At 32.8% G+C, this 17,693-nt stretch overlaps 3 protein-coding genes across 8 annotated transcripts in view; 2 read left to right on the plus strand and 1 right to left on the minus strand.

Moving 5' to 3' along the window:
- Positions 1-1,083: 1,083 nt before the first annotated feature.
- Positions 1,084-9,883, plus strand: LOC106669462. Its single transcript, XM_014398962.2, has 6 exons — positions 1,084-1,349; positions 8,227-8,320; positions 8,825-9,362; positions 9,426-9,524; positions 9,585-9,635; positions 9,708-9,883. Exons 1-6 carry the CDS (start codon positions 1,190-1,192, stop codon positions 9,765-9,767), a joined length of 1,002 nt encoding a protein of 333 aa, XP_014254448.2. The 5' UTR covers positions 1,084-1,189; the 3' UTR covers positions 9,768-9,883.
- Positions 9,884-13,528: 3,645 nt separating this feature from the next.
- LOC106669431 (N-acetylneuraminate lyase-like) lies at positions 13,529-16,006 on the plus strand. 4 transcript variants are annotated; one of them, XM_014398910.2, is made up of 10 exons: positions 13,529-13,707; positions 13,768-13,835; positions 13,903-13,955; positions 14,510-14,583; positions 14,653-14,798; positions 14,857-15,025; positions 15,092-15,237; positions 15,300-15,471; positions 15,528-15,666; positions 15,752-16,006. In XM_014398910.2, the coding sequence occupies exons 2-10, from the start codon at positions 13,827-13,829 to the stop codon at positions 15,813-15,815; spliced, it is 972 nt and encodes a 323-aa protein (XP_014254396.1). In that variant the 5' UTR covers positions 13,529-13,707; positions 13,768-13,826; the 3' UTR covers positions 15,816-16,006. The 4 variants fall into 4 exon arrangements, with proteins under 4 accessions (XP_014254396.1, XP_014254397.1, XP_014254398.1 ...); XM_014398911.2 differs by having other exon boundaries at positions 13,529-13,699; XM_014398912.2 differs by having other exon boundaries at positions 13,530-13,835; positions 14,633-14,798.
- A 52-nt stretch (positions 16,007-16,058) lies between these two features.
- Positions 16,059-17,693, minus strand: part of LOC112127581 — a 176,294-nt gene continuing 174,659 nt past the window's right edge. For all 3 annotated transcript variants that reach the window (XM_024228711.1, XM_024228710.1, XM_024228712.1), the window contains exon 5: positions 16,059-17,619. In XM_024228711.1, coding sequence (XP_024084479.1) covers positions 17,327-17,619 — 293 coding nt within the window. In that variant the 3' untranslated portion in view covers positions 16,059-17,326. The remainder of the gene's footprint in view (positions 17,620-17,693) is intronic.

Genomic DNA, 17,693 nt, shown 5'->3' on the forward strand with positions numbered 1-17,693 from the left:
AAATGAAGAGGTCTGTACGATGTTCGGCACCCCTACAAATATGTTTGTTGAAAACCAGTTATTTTAGGAAATTTATCAAGTTCCTCTTTTGTTAAAATTGTTAATTTTGGGTTGAATTAATAAACATATATCGGCGTTTGATAAGATTAAAAATTGCTTCTTAATAGGAAATTTAATCCAGAATTCAAAAATGTTGTTACAAATTGGAACAGATGCTTTAGATGCTGAAAAATGCCAATTTCTGGCTTAAGGTCGGGATTTTTCGAAAAAAAAAACACGTACAAATACATAACTTTCGACCGGATTGAGGTAAAACAGTACGATTAAAAATAGGTCCTTCTTATAGGAAAGTGAATGCAGAATTAAAAAATGTGGTTAAAAATTGGTACAGATGCTTTAGATGTTGAAAAAATGCCAATTTATGGCTTAAAGTCGGGATTTTTCTAGAAAAAAACCGTAAAAATTTATAAATTCTGATCGGATTGAGTTGGAACAGTTCGGTTGGTTGTATTTTACTCTATTTAGTTTGTACTAAGAGCCAATTTTTTTCTGGTTTATGCTGGGACAACCTGTATAGACGTATACCAAAGAATAAGAAGATAAAAGATAAGAAGACAAAATATCACAGTAAACCAGAAATAGCTATATAAATATGTACATAGTAAACAAATAGATAAAAGGTGAGGCAAATAAATAGGGAACAATAGGTTGAATAAGTGGCTAGTAGTTTGTGGTCTTCCTTCGTATGGCACGGAGGTGAATAGAAAAAAATATAAATTGATGGATCAACAGAATTATGTATAATATAGAATACATATAAAGAAAAATGGGTAGAGTGCCAGGCGAATAAATATTATACATTTAAATATAATGCAGAAGTAGAATATATATTACATCGCAGATTTGGTATTGGTAGTATTTGTTGGTCTGTGAGTGGATGAACTGATCGTCAATGATCAGTGATAATTCTACTGAGTGTGGATCACTTGAACAAATCATTGCAGAGATAAGAAACGTAGTGGGTTCCAAGGAGTTTCTCTTAATCCCAATGGATAAACGTACGGTTTTCATATCTGGTAATTCCCAGGAACAAGGCCGTCCCCGTCAAAGCCTCTGGAAACGCAACCGGCAATTACCGGAGGCGTACGGAGAGGATGTCGTCCGGTGAAAGCCACCTGGTACACATGGGATGTCGGGTTGCGACAACCTTCGAAAGACTGCCTTCTCGCCCCCACCGGCCCAGGACCCTCTCCCACTTCTTTTCGAATCCTTTTTGAACCCTATCAGCACCCGGTGGCGTACACAGTCGTCGACGGACCATTTCATACATTGCTCACTGATGTTAGCGAGTAAGTCAAACCAATTTTTTATTTTTATATCGCGAATATTCAATTCCTTGACGGTTGGAAATTAGCGTAATTTTTTTAAAAATCAATTTTTAAACAGGCATCAGTCTTTCAAATTTAATAAGAATATATTAGTAAAAACATTTCACAAGGTTTAACCATAATTTTTGTCCCCTTATTTCACCAAGAAATAATCAATTTATATACATTGGTATAGCGAATATTGATTTTACAATTATTTTCATTTGGTTTTCCAACGTGTACTACGTTATTTAAACCGGATGACTTTTCTATCTTAAGATATTCTTCGACATTTGTCCATCCTGGTTCTGTCCACATGCAATGTTTTGGCAGTCTTCAATATAGATTTTGGTATGATTCATGGCTACGCTAGGATTCCAACGGTTTATAACAACAGTTTTTTTTTCCAAATGAAGTTCTCAAAATTTACATACGTAAGAAAAGACAAAAATACACCGATCGTCTGTATCTCTGGCCATAGAGCTGAACGCGTGCGTAATTTCCGCGTATTCTTCCTGAAAGGTTTTATCATCGCACGAAACAAGGCATCAATTTTCCGTATCACTTCACATCATCATCACCATACTATTATACACACAGTGTTGCAAATTTAAAAAACAAACCTAAAATATATCCTATTTAAAAAGAATCGTGGTGCGTTATAGAAGTTAAATTATGACGAGGTAGTTAAATAATTAAACCGATTAATATATAGAAAAATGAATAGATAAAAGCATTAGATAAATGGATAAAGAATGGACACATATTTATTTTTTTTATCAATGTATAAAAGCCAATTGATAGATACATAAACAGACAAATATAATACACGATTTGAATATATAAAAATAAAATAAGACATTTAGATAGGTAAATAGATACATAAATAATGAAATAAATAGGCAAAAATAAATATAGATAATAATAGATGACAATAAAATAAACAGGCGGACAAATATATAGATCGGTAGGTATATAAATAAAGCGAAGATATATCAATAAATTGATAGAGATAAAGGGTGTCAACTTACTAGTGTACATGTTTTATCAGATTTATCAATTTATAAAAAAAGGTATGACACAGGAATGACACCCTTCAATTAAACAGAGCACTTATAATCTCGACTTATAAACGACTTAATATTCCACCATAAATAAGATCGCGCACACTACACATTCACGCTAATAAATACATTCAATATCAACATACACAAAACGATACATACTCGAATAAATAAAATAAATATTTCAAAGTTAAGTAAGTATAAAGGTAGACCGATTGATAGGTGATTTATCAAGATCAATTCTGCAAATACATACACATATATACAGAAATGACTTCTCACCAAAATCACCCATTATCGGTGTTTTGGCGGTCCAGGGATCAGACCTTGGTCTTATCCGTCCCATCTAGGAAGTTACGATCCAGGGTTGACAACTGCTATATCATTTCAGCCCGCAAAGTATGGCCATCTCATGGCCTCCGTCAACCTTTATGCATACTATATATCTAACTAATCAAATCGAGTGTGATCGACTCAGTATTCCACTATGAGCTCTCTTACTCTCACATTCACGCGTATAAATAGATTCACTCTCAATGTGTACAATACTATATACAATAAAACAACAAGTTCCTGCAAAACTCGGATCAGGGAATCCAAATACAAGCTGCACAAGCACGATTCTCATGCCGGGTTATATAGAGCAAAGGAATGACACCCTTCAATTAAACGGAGCACTTATAATCTCGACTTATAATCGACTCAATATTCCACCATTCTCGCTCACATTACACATTCACGCTAATAAATACATTCAATATCAACATACACAAAACGAAACAAAGTACGAGATTTCTACTTAAAGATAATGGAAAAAAACCAGCCCTGTTAAAAAAAGTAAATAAATAAAATAAATAAATAAATAAAAATCAGAAGAAGGAGAGCCAAGCAATGACACTCTTCAAATAAGCGGGACGCATCCTTTCCATGTTGGACATGGACTAACCCATATAAAAATAAACCAGTAAATAGAAGGTAGATAAAAAATTATGTAAATATACCCATAGATATACAAATAAACATAAAATTAAATGTATGGTGATTAGTGACCGTTAATCACCTTAACCAACGTTTCGATCTTTATTGAGATCATCTTCAGGGCTCAAAGTGTTTGTCTTCTGTGTATTTGTGCCATTAATTAATTGTGTACACGACACGCAAGAATGGAGCACTTATAATCGACTCAATATTCCACCATTCTCTCTCACATTACACATTCACGCTAATAAATACATTCAATATCAGCATACACAAAACGAAACACAATACGAGATTTCTACCTAATGATAATGGAAAAAACCGCCCTGTTAAAAAAAAGAAATAAAATTTGGAAGAAGGAGAGCCAAGCAATGACACTTCAAATAAGCGGGACGCGTCCTTTCCATGCTGGACACATGGACTGATAGACGCAAAAATAAACCAGTAATAGAAAAGTAGATTAAAAAAAATTATAAAAATATACTCATAAATAAAACAAACGTACAATTAAATAAAGAGGTCGACCAATATACATATTGTCAGATAGATTGGTACATTGATAAATCGATAAATAGATCTTTATATCAGTGGTTAGAAGAAAATTGACAGAATTGAAGATCGTTAGGTGTGTAGATATAATAAAATAGATAAAGTAGATATAAGTAAATAAACACGTCGTGAAATAGATTTATCTACAGATAGATGAGTTGACATATCGATAAGTTTATGGCTTTCTTGCCTATAAATCAAAGGATAAAGAAATAAATTGAAAGAAAGGTTGAGATAAAGATATAATGCGTAAATATATAATAATGTAATAAATTAATAACAATTAACAATACTATATAATAAGTATATAGACAGTTATATAAATAGGTAATTTGGCAAATGGGTAGACGACATATTGACTGATTGATTGAACGTTTTATTTAATCACGGAAAATTAGATCTCGTGGACCTTTCTTCTACTTAACGTGAGTTATACATTTTAGATTATAAATACAATTTATCCAGACTATTTGGGTCTTTACAATTTATTTTACACGTAGAATACAAGAAAATAAAGTTTTACATAGTTTTTACTTAATATTTCACAAAACAAAAATTTTTGGTTTTTAAATTTATAAGATAGTATGTACTTTGTTAAGTAAATAAACTTGTCATTTATCTACAGATAGATGGGTTGACATATCGATAAATTTAGGGCTTTCTTGCCTATAAATCAAAGGATAAAGAAATAAATTCGTCTATGTGGATTTAAGAGTTAATTTGTTCATTCAATGTTTCGCTTGATTGATTGATTGATTGATTGATTGATTGATTGATTGAGAGAGAGAGAGAGAGAGAGAGAGAGAGAGAGAGAGAGAGAGAGAGAGAGAGTCATACAGTCAGAGTGTGTGTGTGTGAGAGAGAGAAAGAAAGAAAGAGAGAGAAAGATTGATTAATTGATATCATTTTATTTACATAATCGCTCAAGATTAGGTCTCCAGGACCACTCTTACATCTAAAGAGAAGTACAGATTTATTTTTACAATTGCTCTACTCAATCTTTTAGAAATAGATAAAACAAAAATATTCCTTGGTTTTACACTTTGACCAAGTCATTGTATAATATTACATAATCTGTTTACATATTAACAAGAAGGGGAACGAAAAATAACAGAACAATAACTAAAAAAAAAAGAAAAAAAATTAAATTTTACTTTGCAAAATAAAACATAAAATTTCTTTCTAAAAGAGAGAAATAGATAGATAGATAGAGAGAGAGAGAGTGAGTGAGTGAGTGAGTGAGTGAGTGAGTGAGTGTGAGAGAGTGAGAGAGAGAGAGAGAGAGAAAGAGAGTCATACAGACAGAGTGTGTGTGTGTGAGAGAGAGAGAAAGAAAGAGAGAGAGAGAGAGAGAGAGAGAGAGAGAGAGAGAATAAATGAGTAAATTTAAAATTAGTTATTCTCAATAATTATAAATTTTATGTTCTGCTCGCTGATAATAGTTTTAAAATGCTCGATGATTGATCCTAAGAATTTTGAATTTACGCATTATTAATTAAGAAAAAAAACATTACAATACACGAGTACGATTTGTAGTAATCAAAGTAAACAAAGTAAAAGCAAGAGAAAGGGAGAACGTAAAAAGATTTCTGTGAATGGCAGTCCCTGAAACTTGACCCAGTCGTATTACATGAAGAGTCACCGGGCTTTGCCCGCTATCGTGTTCAAAAGTCTAAATTTAGTCAATTTAAACTCAATGCAATTCACAAAATCTTATTAAAGTTATTACAGTTCTCCCGAGATTGATTTAAAAGGAAAACTTTTCACGATTATATTTCAATTTTATACCGTACTAAAAATTTACGAAAAGTTTAAAAAAAAAAAACTATTTAGTATAGTATTTTGGCTTTCTGTCTTTTCTCGTTTTCCGAAGGTATGAATGTCTTAATTATGAAAGCAGGCTGGACGACGTCCTTTCTCAGGCGGACACCTCCCAGCAATCATTTATGCAATAAGACACCTACTTCTTTGGGAAATACCGATCGTTACTTTGCACCCAGGTCGGAATCGGTTTGACAGCGAATCCAGACCAAGGACTTCCATCTGACCTCCTACTTCTTTAAGGCAGCCGGTCAAGGATCCACGCCTACGGGATATTTTGATTCTTCTGCGTTTGCCTTTTCTTTTGGTTCAGTTCGACATCGGCTCAACAAAACGGTGGAATTCAATATCAGTAAAAACTGCTAAACAAAAAGATAATTTCAATTTTCTGACAGGTTTGTCAGATTTTTCAATGTCACCTGACCTACAAATTCGTTATAGACTATTGTACGTTGACATCGGGTCGTTCAATATTCATCAAGTCATGTTCTCAAGGATAAAATACAATGAGTCACAAAGCAGTTTTGAAATCGGTTTACACGAGGCTAAACGACATCTGAACCACCTAAACCAAAAATATTTAGTCATTTACATTCTTTTGGTCCTGCTATTTTCCTGTTTTGTTTTGTCAGACTCGTTTCGGTTTCTCACTATCTTCAGTAACTTATCGGCCCATTTTAGAAACGAGTGTTTGTAGATTCTTGCATTTTTTTCATAACAAATATCTCTTGATTTTTAGTTTTTTGATCATCACCAATGCTGTTTTGATCTGTCAGTCGCTTATCTGTTTCTCGCCATCGTCAGTGATGCATCGGCCCATTTTATAGTAACACGCATCAGTTTGTGCTGGCCAAACAAAAACCTATAAATTCATCGTTTTTATCAATTTTTGATCACCTACCCTCCCAGTTTTCATCTGTGACGTTTTTTGGTTTCTCACCATCATCAATGAGGATTGCTTCATTTTAACAAGAACGGATGATTTTATAAGTCGAGTGTATTTTGTATGACAAAAATCTAGAATTAGGTCATTTCTGATATTTCATGTTCCTATTTTTGCTGTTTTAACTATCAAGCTCGTCATCTTCAGTGGCACATCGTATTATTTTAGTAACAGTATTTGACTTTGTAAGTTCTTGGGAATGTTTGGCACAGGTATGTGGGCAAAATTTCATTAATTTTGTTGTTTACGGTCATTTTGGCCTCCCTATTTGATCTGTCACACGCTTTTCGGTTTCTCGTCATCATCAATGATGGGTCGCATTTAGCAACAGTGGATGTTTTGTAAGTTCTTGAGTGTATTTGTCATGATAAAAATCGATAATTAGATAATTACCGATCTTTTATACTCATATCTTTGCTGTTTTTGGCTGTCAGATTGGACATCTTCAGTGGTGCATCGGCCCTTTTTACTAACAACGTATGTGATTTTGTACGTTCTTGAGTATGTTTGGCACAGGTATGTGGGTATAAAAAAATTCTAAAACTTTTTCTAACTCTCGTTTGCGGACATTTTGTTCTTCCTTTCTTTGCTGTTTTTGTTTATCAGACATGCATCAGTCTCTCGCCATCATCAGTGGTATGTCTATACATTTTAGTAACATCATGTGACTATTTAAATTCTTGGGTGTATTTGGCAAGAGAAAAAAGTATAAAAATCCTCCTATCTTCGCTGTTTTGGACTCTCAGACTCGCCATCTTCAGTCCGTATAACTTTGTATGTTCTGAGGTGTGTTTCCACACGTGTGTGAGCATAAAAACATTTGGCCATTTCTGGTCCTTTTGTTCCTCACCTAACCTCACTGATTTGGCCTTCGATCATGTTTAGTTTTCTCGCCATCAGTGATGGTTCGGTTGATTTTAGTAGCACGGGCTACTTTGAAAGTTTATCGGTATATAAACAGGACATTTTTTCCTCTTCTATCCTCACTGTTTTGGTCTGTCAAACGCGTTTTGGTTTTTAGCCATCATCAGTGGTATGCTTCGTAAGTTCTTGGGTGAATTTTAGCATGTGGTGATTGGACGAGAATCGGCGAAGATTTTCATTTTCGTTTAGAACAAACGAACATTTTTCTGTTTTCTCTGTCTCTAAAATCAAAAAAAATTATGAGGTCTGATGTCCGCCTGTTCTCGCGCCGTCTCTCATTCGAATTATTTATAAATAAGACTGAAGTTTGCTGGGATAAGTAACAAAGAAAACGATGAATCCGTATTACATTACATTATCACTCGGGTACTGGTAAAACCTTGACTGCTGAGAAAAGCATGGCTAATGATCATGTTTGACCATGTTGAAATGATTTCAATTTCATTATAAAATGGGAAATTATTTTGATTTTTTTTGGGCGTTTTTGATCATTTCAGAAACAAGAAATATGCACGTCATTTTATTGTATACCAGTATATACCTGCTATTATGATTTTGCTTCTGTTTGTTTGTATTTCAGAATTCTTAATTTTGGCGTGCGCTCTTCTGCAGTTGACCTCAGGAGCGGACGACAAATGGGTCTGGGGAAGTGGAAGGAGCGTCAAACTCGCCAAGTAAGAGGATCAATTAATTCGATGTTTCTGCATGGTTGATCTGAATCACCTCCGTTCAGGGCTGACCCGGCCATCCTTGGACGCTTCCCTCGATCAGCCGGACCATCAATTTACCACCGGCCACGACATTGTCTCTTAATTGTCGACCACCCCCCGGCCGGTTCGCCTCCGGTTCCGCGTTAAATTGTATATCATTTGAAAATTACAACGTTCATCGGGCTAAAACGATTTCATTCTCTTTGTGAGTCAGCTCGCGGTGGGAAGCGGCCGCCGGACTGTTCGGAAAGGAAGCAACCATTCTTATGCTAATGTTCCAAGGTTTCGATGAAACACAATTAGGAAAATCCGCCAGTCGGAAAAAACTATTTATACAGGAATAAATAAAAAAATTGTACGTAAATTATTCAATGACCGCATAATCTAGGTTTTCCTCACTACTCTTTATCTGTGAAAATATAATCATATAATATTCTATGTTCATTTCTGCATTTTCTTTTCTTCTAGGCTAGATAATAATGGAAGATATGGGGTTTATGATCCTGATGTACCTGATGATGTGTATCGACCCTTGGTGAGGCCACCTCCTAAAGAATTTCCAGCACTCGTCAGGCCATCTTCATCATTTAACGAGAGACCTTTCCCTCGACCTTCATTTACTTCTGACAACAGGCCATACAGGCCCTATGAGTCCAACAGGCCATATGAGTTCAATAGGCCCAATAGACCCTTCGAGTCTAACAGGCCATATGAGTCTAACAGGCCTTATGAGTCTAACAGGCCTTATGAGTCTAACAGGCCTTATGAGTCTAACAGGCCTTATGAGTCTAACAGACCCTATGAACCGAGTAGACCGTATGAACCAAGCAGACCTTATTTTCCAAGCAGACCTGTCGAACACAACAGGCCTTATGTGCCATCCAAGCCATTCCCAGACAGAACACCTTCACCACCAGCAAACAGAGCAGAATCTACTGATCCAACGAAATTCGATAAATGCAAATGCACACACTCTTTCAACTGTAAATCGCCCGGGATTGTTTTTGTACGTTCACATACATTTCAAATTAATCTTAGAAATATTAATTTCCACTTTTTTTTAATACAGGGAAGCTGTGATGTTGGTAAAAAATACTGCTGTGAAAAATACAGGAATGCCCCAGCGAGAGGACCGGGTGGACCAACTTATGACCTTGCTGAACCTGAAGTCAGTATAAACATAAACAAAAATAAATATTGAATAAATAAATTTATCTGGTTGATGTAGGTGCTTGCTGGACCAGGAGGACCTGTAGACCACTTGTACAAAAATCCTCGGGTAAATTAAATACCTTTTTCAAAATAAAGACACATTGTATTAATGGTTTTTCTTCTATTAATAAATAAACAGCAGCAACCTTGTGAGGGGCTACGCTGTTACAACTCGTACACTCAGGGCAGGCAGCCTTAAGCTGAAGACGCCTGTGATTTCTGTCTTCCTCGATGTTCCTAATTTCTTAAAAACTTTATTTAATAAAAATTAATGAATTTATTTATAAAGTTGAATATTTATTTTTCTTAATAATAATATTGTAAATTTAACGTGTATAAAATAAATAAAAAATACAAAATATGTATATTCGTTTTTTACCTTTTGTATTTATAGTCCTTCATTATGTTATTTATTTATATTATTATAAATTTATTTATTATATTTTTAAAATCATTAAATATATTTTCAAAAATTGAAATAAATTAAAAAGTTAAATTTTTAACCGTTGGGGTTATTTAGATGTTTAAAAATAGATAGTTTGTAGACTTCTTTGACCACTGCTCGTCATGGAACTTCCAGATAAAATGAATAAATTAAAAAAATATCAATAAAAAAAAATACAAAAAACTTCAAACTTTTGTAAAAACTCTTCACACATGGATCTCAAATTTCTCTTTCACACATACAATAAATTAAGAAAATTGCTGGTCTTTCAAAATAAAATTCTTATATATTCTTGCAGATGGCCACATAAGGCTAAAACCTCGACTACTGCTTTATTTTTACTCTTTTAAGTTGATCGATTTTGTTGAAGATGCATAAAGCCGAATTGAAAATGACTAAACGGCATGGTTCAGACATTTTCTCCTCTTATCAATAAGTGTTCCTCAGGGGTCCATCCTGGGCCTGTCATTGTTTTCACTGTTCATAAATGACATCCAAGCTTCTCCTAACTGTTAAAAATACATTTTTGGTTTAATTATATTTTCCAAACATGATTTCAATTATTAAGGTAATTGTTAACCCCTGGGGTATTTTTGATTTAAGAAATAGATGGTCTGTAGTCTATATTTATTTTGTCTCTTTTATTGTTATTATACTTTAAAAATTAATGAGAAATTTATTATTTTAAATATTTTTTTAAATCATTAAATATATTTTCAAAAATTGAAATTAATTATTCAATTAATTTTTTAACCCTTAGGATTAGATTAAAAAAATAGATGGTCTGTAAACTTTGTCTACCAATTATCATCATGAAACTTTCATCAATAAATAAATTAATTAAAAAAAAAAGGATGCTTGCCATAACAGGAAATTTGTATCCCATGCCAAACAAGTAAATTGTTTCTTAAACCTCAGTAACACATGAATCTCAGATTTTCTGTCCTCACTAAATTAATAACATTTTTGGTCTTCCACAATTAAATCCTAATGCATGGCTGTTGATTCACAGTCGTATATTTATATCATTTTGTTATTTAGCAGCTGCATAAAGACTTTCAGGAGCCAACGATAGAGATTAAATATAGTAAAACTGTATCAACCTTCAGAAGACGATCAATAAAGAAATATAAACACTCTTTCAAGTTGATTGTTGTTGAAAACGAATATACGGTTGTAGTATAGACATGTCCTCTTTTCCCCCTTTATCAAAAGGTGCTACTCAGGGCTCCATACTTGGTCCTTTGTTATTTTCACCATTCATAAACAACATCTAAACTTCTCTTAACTGTTCAAATTACCATATTTTAGGTGATCATTTTATTTTATATGCACTGCTCTTCTGGTCAATTCATTCAATTGTGTATGTTCTTCACTTTCTTATGATACACCCTATTTCTTATTCGTAATATGTAATGGGGGGGGACCACGGTAGCAGAGTGGTTAGCGTGGTAAGACTTGGCTCGTAGACCCAGCAGTCATGGGTTCTATTCTCACCGTTTCCCGTCGCCCTTTTTTCATGATACCTTTCCCCCATTAATACAATGCATTGTCAAATACACACAAGTCTTTCTTGGCTAATATGTTCGTGAGGCCAATAAAAAGAAAAAAAATTAGCAGTCATAATTGACCTATTTAATTATTTCAATAAATTATATTTTATCTAGTCTTGGTTGAGATGAAAAATTTAGTGTCATGAGCAGGATTCAAACCCATAGCCTTCAGCTATTTCTTGTCTAAACTTAAAAAAATCACTTATAGCTCCTTTTTTCAGTATTGTGACATAATTTTCTCAATTTCCTAGATATCAAATCTTTTCACAAGCTTAACTAATGCTTTTATTTGCTCTATATTAAGCATTAAATAAATTTTCGATTACGAATATTCTCAGTATTAGAAATGGAGGTGTTTTATTTAACTTAAAATTATTAAATCAACACAAAAGCAATTTTTGGAAAATATATTTATAGAGTCCAAACTTTTACAGATGCATCACAACACAAGGAAACATTTCCAATGAATTAAAGGAGGTGCGAGGCATTTGAATGCACTGCGCAATTACATCTGGCATCAGGTTTGCAGTTTTCTGTACTGATGATCGATGATATATACAGGGTGAGTCATTTTCACTGCACCATTTGAAAAACAATGTGGGTGCATTTAAATCTGACTCAAGGCCAATTTCTTTTGATTTTAACATTAAAAAAAGGAAGTGAGTCAATTTTCGGTGCACCATAGGAAAATCAACGTTGGTGCGTCTAATTATGACTCGGCACATTTTATTTTGTTAGTCTCGTACCAAAAAATAGGCAAGTCACTTTTTGACGCACCATTCGTTACAAATTAATTTTAGTAGGTTGGAAGGAAAATAAACAAAACCAATATTAATAAAACATTATTCAAACACAATGTAAAAATTAAAAAAAAAAAAATTATTCACAAATTAATTTGATTATGGTTTAAGAGTATTTTTTTCTGGTAAAGTAAAAAAATTAAATAAATATAACAATCTCCTTTTTTCTGGTAAAGTAAAAAAATTAAATAAATATAACAATCTCCTTTTTTCTGGTAAAGTAAAAAAATTAAATAAATTTAACAATCTCCTTTGTTAGCAAATCAAAAATGTTCAAAATCATTATAATAATTGTTCGAACAGACCTCCATTTGCTGCAACACAGTAGCCTAGTCTATCGTAAAACGATGATCGGATGAAAAAAATACTCTTAAACCTTAATCAGATTAATTTGTGAAGAATTTTTTTTAAATTTTTACATTGTGTTTGAATAATGTTTTAATAATATTGGTTTTATTTTCCTTCCAACCTACTAAAACTAATTTGTAACGAATGGTGCGTCGAAAAGTGACTCGCCTATTTTTTGGTACGAGACAAACAAAATAAAATGTGCCGGGTTATTAGACGCACCAACCTTGATTTTCCTATGGTGCACCGAAAATTGACTCACTTTTTTTTAAAATTAATGTATTAATCAAAGGAAATAAGCCTCGAGTCAGATTTAAACGCACCCGCGTTGATTTTCCAATGGTGCGTCAAAAAATGACTCAACCTGTATACTTTTTCCCTTTGGTTTTCCATTTTTGAATAACACAAAAATCCATTCTATTTCAATTATTATTTTATATATTATTGCAACTAATTTATCATTAGCCATGTAAGTTTTAACATGTTAATCATCACCAGCAGGGACCACTGGTCCTATGTTGTTTATAATAATTAAATAAACCATATGGAAAGCTTTTTTGTAGGTAGTAGTCACATGAAATCATATATAAAAGATAATTTAAAAGATCAAAATCTATTTTTTAAAATACTCTAATTGTTTAAAGAGCCTGGCTTATTTTTCATTCAATGGGTATTGGAAGAAGAAAATTAATAAATTTTGCAATTTCTTTTCAATAATCACAGAAATACAGATAATTTTAAATAGATTTATTTTATATAATTTATACAATAATTTATAAACTTTACAAGGGCACTCCAACTATTTATAAATGTCTATGTCCAAGGACAAGTTTTTTTCCCTAAGATTTTTAGAAGAGAAATAAAATAAAGTAAAACAAAAAACAAAAAAATATGATCATTATTGTTTACACCTTGAGGTAAATTACATGTACAGTAGTCTCATTTCACCCATTCAACGAACACACAAAAGTCTCAAGATAAAAGGGTAAATATGTAAGTGTTTGGTTACATAATCGACGGTTCATTCGGTTTTATCTCCTTCCTGGGTATCAGCTAGCTTTGTTCTACTCTTGCATTTCTAACATCACTGTCAAGCTTTTCTCTCTGGTGAAATGGTTCTGGTAAATTGGATTGGTTTCAGGTAAATGTGCAGAATTTAAGTGCTGACTGATCGCGTTTTTTTCGCAGAGTTTCAAATTCAGAGGTTCCATGGCTCCGGTGTTCACACCGTTCACCCAGAGGTAATTTTATTGCAACTATTTTATTTAAAAAAATTGAACACATGTTTTTTTTTAATTTTTTTTATTACTGTAAGACAAAATACTTTAGTAAAGTAATTTGAAATTCTCTAGTATAGTAAAGTTTCTTATTTGCTTATGCTTTAATGTTTTTCAACAATCATTTATTGTTCATAATGTGGCCAAAATAAGGGCTTTTAAATAAACAAATACTGGCTAGATATTTTTAAATTTTTTAAAATATATGTTGTATTTAAAGTAAAGCCAGTTGAAGAAAGGCTCAATTAATCTATTTTTACACAATAATTAAACACGTTTACAATTTATAAATATTTCTTTTAATAAAACAATAATGAACAATTGTCGTGATCCAATTTACAATAAACACAATATTTCATTGATTTTGATGAAAGTTTTACCAGAACCATGTTATGTAATTTTAAATTGAAATGTCAGGCTGATTACTTTGCTGGTTGGCAGGTAATGTTGCACTAAAGTTGATCACTTTCTAAAAAAAACCTGTTATTGTTATTTAACAATATTTTTATTCTTTATAGCCTTGAAATCAACTTTGATATAATTGAACCTTATGCCAAGTTTCTTCACGATGCAGGGGTTAAAGGGATTTTAGGTACTCTTTTGACAAAATTAATTTTAAATTGTAATACACTGATTTAAAGTGTAATCGAATCCTCTGCAGTTGGTGGAACGACAGGAGAAGGCGTATCCATGACACTGGTGGAAAGGAAGACAGTGGCCGAAGTTTGGTTGAACACTTGCAAAAGGCTAGGGCAGACCGTTATGGTCCAGGTCGGAGGGGCTTCTCTTGTTGAAGTCGTTGCACTTGTGAGTAACATCTATTTGGATTAATTTACAAATAATTTATTAATTATATCTGAATAAGGCAAAACATGCGGAGGAAATGAAAGCCGATGCAATACTCTGCCTCCCTGAACTGTTTTTCAGGCCAAAGACGATCACTGATTTAATCCAGTATCTTTATTATGTATCAAAAGGGGCTCCGAACACACCACTTTTATATTATCATATCCCATCTTTTACCGGAGTAAACTGTAATTATTATTATGGTTGTTATTTTTTTATTTTTTATTAATTCAAATTGAATTTAATTTGTCAAGTGGACATGGCGCAATTTCTGGAGAAAGGAAGGGACACAATTCCCACCTTGGCTGGTATAAAATTCACAGACACTGATTTGGAAGAAGGAGCTCGCTGCATTAAAGAAGCGGGCAATGACATGGTGGTCTTCCTCGGTGCCGATCAAGTAAAACAAATTTTTTATTAATATTTATAAAAGAAATTGCGATAAGTGAAGTTTTTCTCCAGCTTATTAGTGCAGCTTCAGTGTTAGGATTTGACTCTCTGATAGCGACAACACTAAACCTTTGGCCATACATGCACGATCAGATTCTCAACAATGCCAAACTTGACAGATTCAGAGAAATGAGCGAGATGCAGTATAGACTATCCGAATGGGTTCAGATAATAACGAAACAAGGTATTCTCAATGTCAATTTTGTAAATTTTCAACAAATTTGATTTTTTTTTTTATAGGTTCTTGGGTACCGGCGATGAAAATGGCCATGAAGGTTATAACCGGCTTGGACATGGGACCGGTCCGGCCGCCTCTAATTTCTCTAGAATCGAACCAAGTCCAGGAGATGATCAACGAATTAGAAACAGTTTGCAAAAAGTAAAACACAGTATTGTTACAAAAAATACAATTAAAAAAATAAGGATTACCAGTTTACCATGTAATTTCCTTTCTTTACCTCCAGGGCATGCAACCTATGCGTTTATCAAGAGTCGAAATATTTGCGCCCTCCAAGAAGCCGGATATAGCTTCTAAAATCTTACAACATAAAAAAATATAACATTAATGACAATCTTATTTTCAGAATGTTTCTGGACCACTATAATTAATCACAATAAACCAATTATGGATTTTTTAAAATAAACAAGGACATCCAGAAACAGCACAAGACTGTTGTCAACATAGCTATACAATAAAGCAATATTACATAAATCATTAACATATTTTAAATATATTTTAAAAAGATAAGATGATATATATTATAAGGAGAATAAAGAATAAAAACAACCAGAAAAGATAAGAGCCTTTTGAAAAATTACTTCTTCTAATATCCAAGGTTTTGCAACTTTACAAAATTAAGAATATTATTTGCCTCAAAGAGGACAATTTGGACATATTAGAATTTTTTCATGTCTGTTTTCTGAGTCAATTTCATGTTTTTGGCACTAGTAATTTTTAATTACTAATAAATTTTGACATTTTATTCAGCTGTTTCTTGGCAACAATTCACTGCTAACAATGTTTACATTAATAAAACTACAAAACAAAATTACATTAACAGTTACTATACAAGTTTATAAAATGATTTAACTACATTAGAAACATTATATACAAAATTTATAAATCTTACATCGTATGGAGTATATCAATTTATGATTTTCAGATGACAATTATAAAAATATAGCATTTTTTATGGTTATGCGACACTAGTAAAATAAATCTAAAATCTAATCTGAAAAAAAGACATTGTCTTTAGCAGATTATAAAAATAATTTTATTATCCTTCCAATTCATTTATTGAATTATTTATAAAACAAAAAATCTACAGAATCAACTCTGATATGTTTTAGAATTTGCTTAAAGTTGACATTTAGTGTCAACCTTTCATGAATAAATTGTGTGCAGGCATGGTTCCTGTTTGGAAAAATACATATTTATAAAAGAGAAAAGAAAATTATGTATTTTTATACATAGATAAATTTTATAACAAGTGTCCAAACCACTGAAACCTTTCTAAGAAAGGTAAAACTTGTAAATTCACATGTAATGACAAAATAAAAACAAAAAAGTCAGTTTTGAGTTATCCTTAAAATGTCTAATTCACTTTGTTTAAAAATATTTTAAATAAATATATCTACTGTCTTATTTCAGTTTAATTAACTTATAAAAATATTTCTGTCAGTAATTAACTAGAAATTTAAATAAGTTGACGTCATAAATATGCTTTGTATTATGCTAGCTTACTTTGTTATAGTCAATTATCCTTTCATCATGTTTTTTTACAATTGAAAATGACTATTATTTCATATCAACATTGCTTATTCCACGATAACTCAAAAAATAAATTATTCAGGGATTGTACAAAATAATATTACTAGATCTTTTTAAATATTTTTTTTTTTTGAAAATGAAGATTGGTCCACTCTTCAAATCTCTGTTCAACTTTGCACTAGATTCAGGCAACCCAGGCGAGCCTTGTCGGCCTTTCGGACGCTACCAGACTCACAGCCGGTATGGGCTCAAGGGCCGGCAGCATGGGTCAGTCGGGGTCGTAATGACAGTCTATCCGAAGGAGGACAAAAACTGCTGTGAGTGTGAGGAGGGAGAGGGCGAGTAACAACGAAGCGAGCACCGACATCTGTGTGTTGCTCGGGAAGAAGGCAAGCTCCCTCAGGCATGCACCGGACAGAACGACTTGCAACATGCAAGCAACGAACCATAAAAATGTCATTGGCACCGCAACACTCAGCCTTGGGCCCAAGAACCGAAGTTTTGAGTTGCAGTTTGGTTCTTTATAACCGCTAAAACCTCTGCTTGTGTGAATACTTGCACCTGAAACATATTTATATTATGTTAAGTTATGCTAGCTTTGTTACTTTTGTTAGTTACAACTTTTAACACATTGA

Source organism: Cimex lectularius, unplaced genomic scaffold, assembly GCF_000648675.2.
Source record: "Cimex lectularius strain Harlan isolate CLEC.00 unplaced genomic scaffold, Clec_2.1 scaffold198, whole genome shotgun sequence".
Lineage (NCBI taxonomy): Eukaryota > Metazoa > Arthropoda > Insecta > Hemiptera > Cimicidae > Cimex > Cimex lectularius.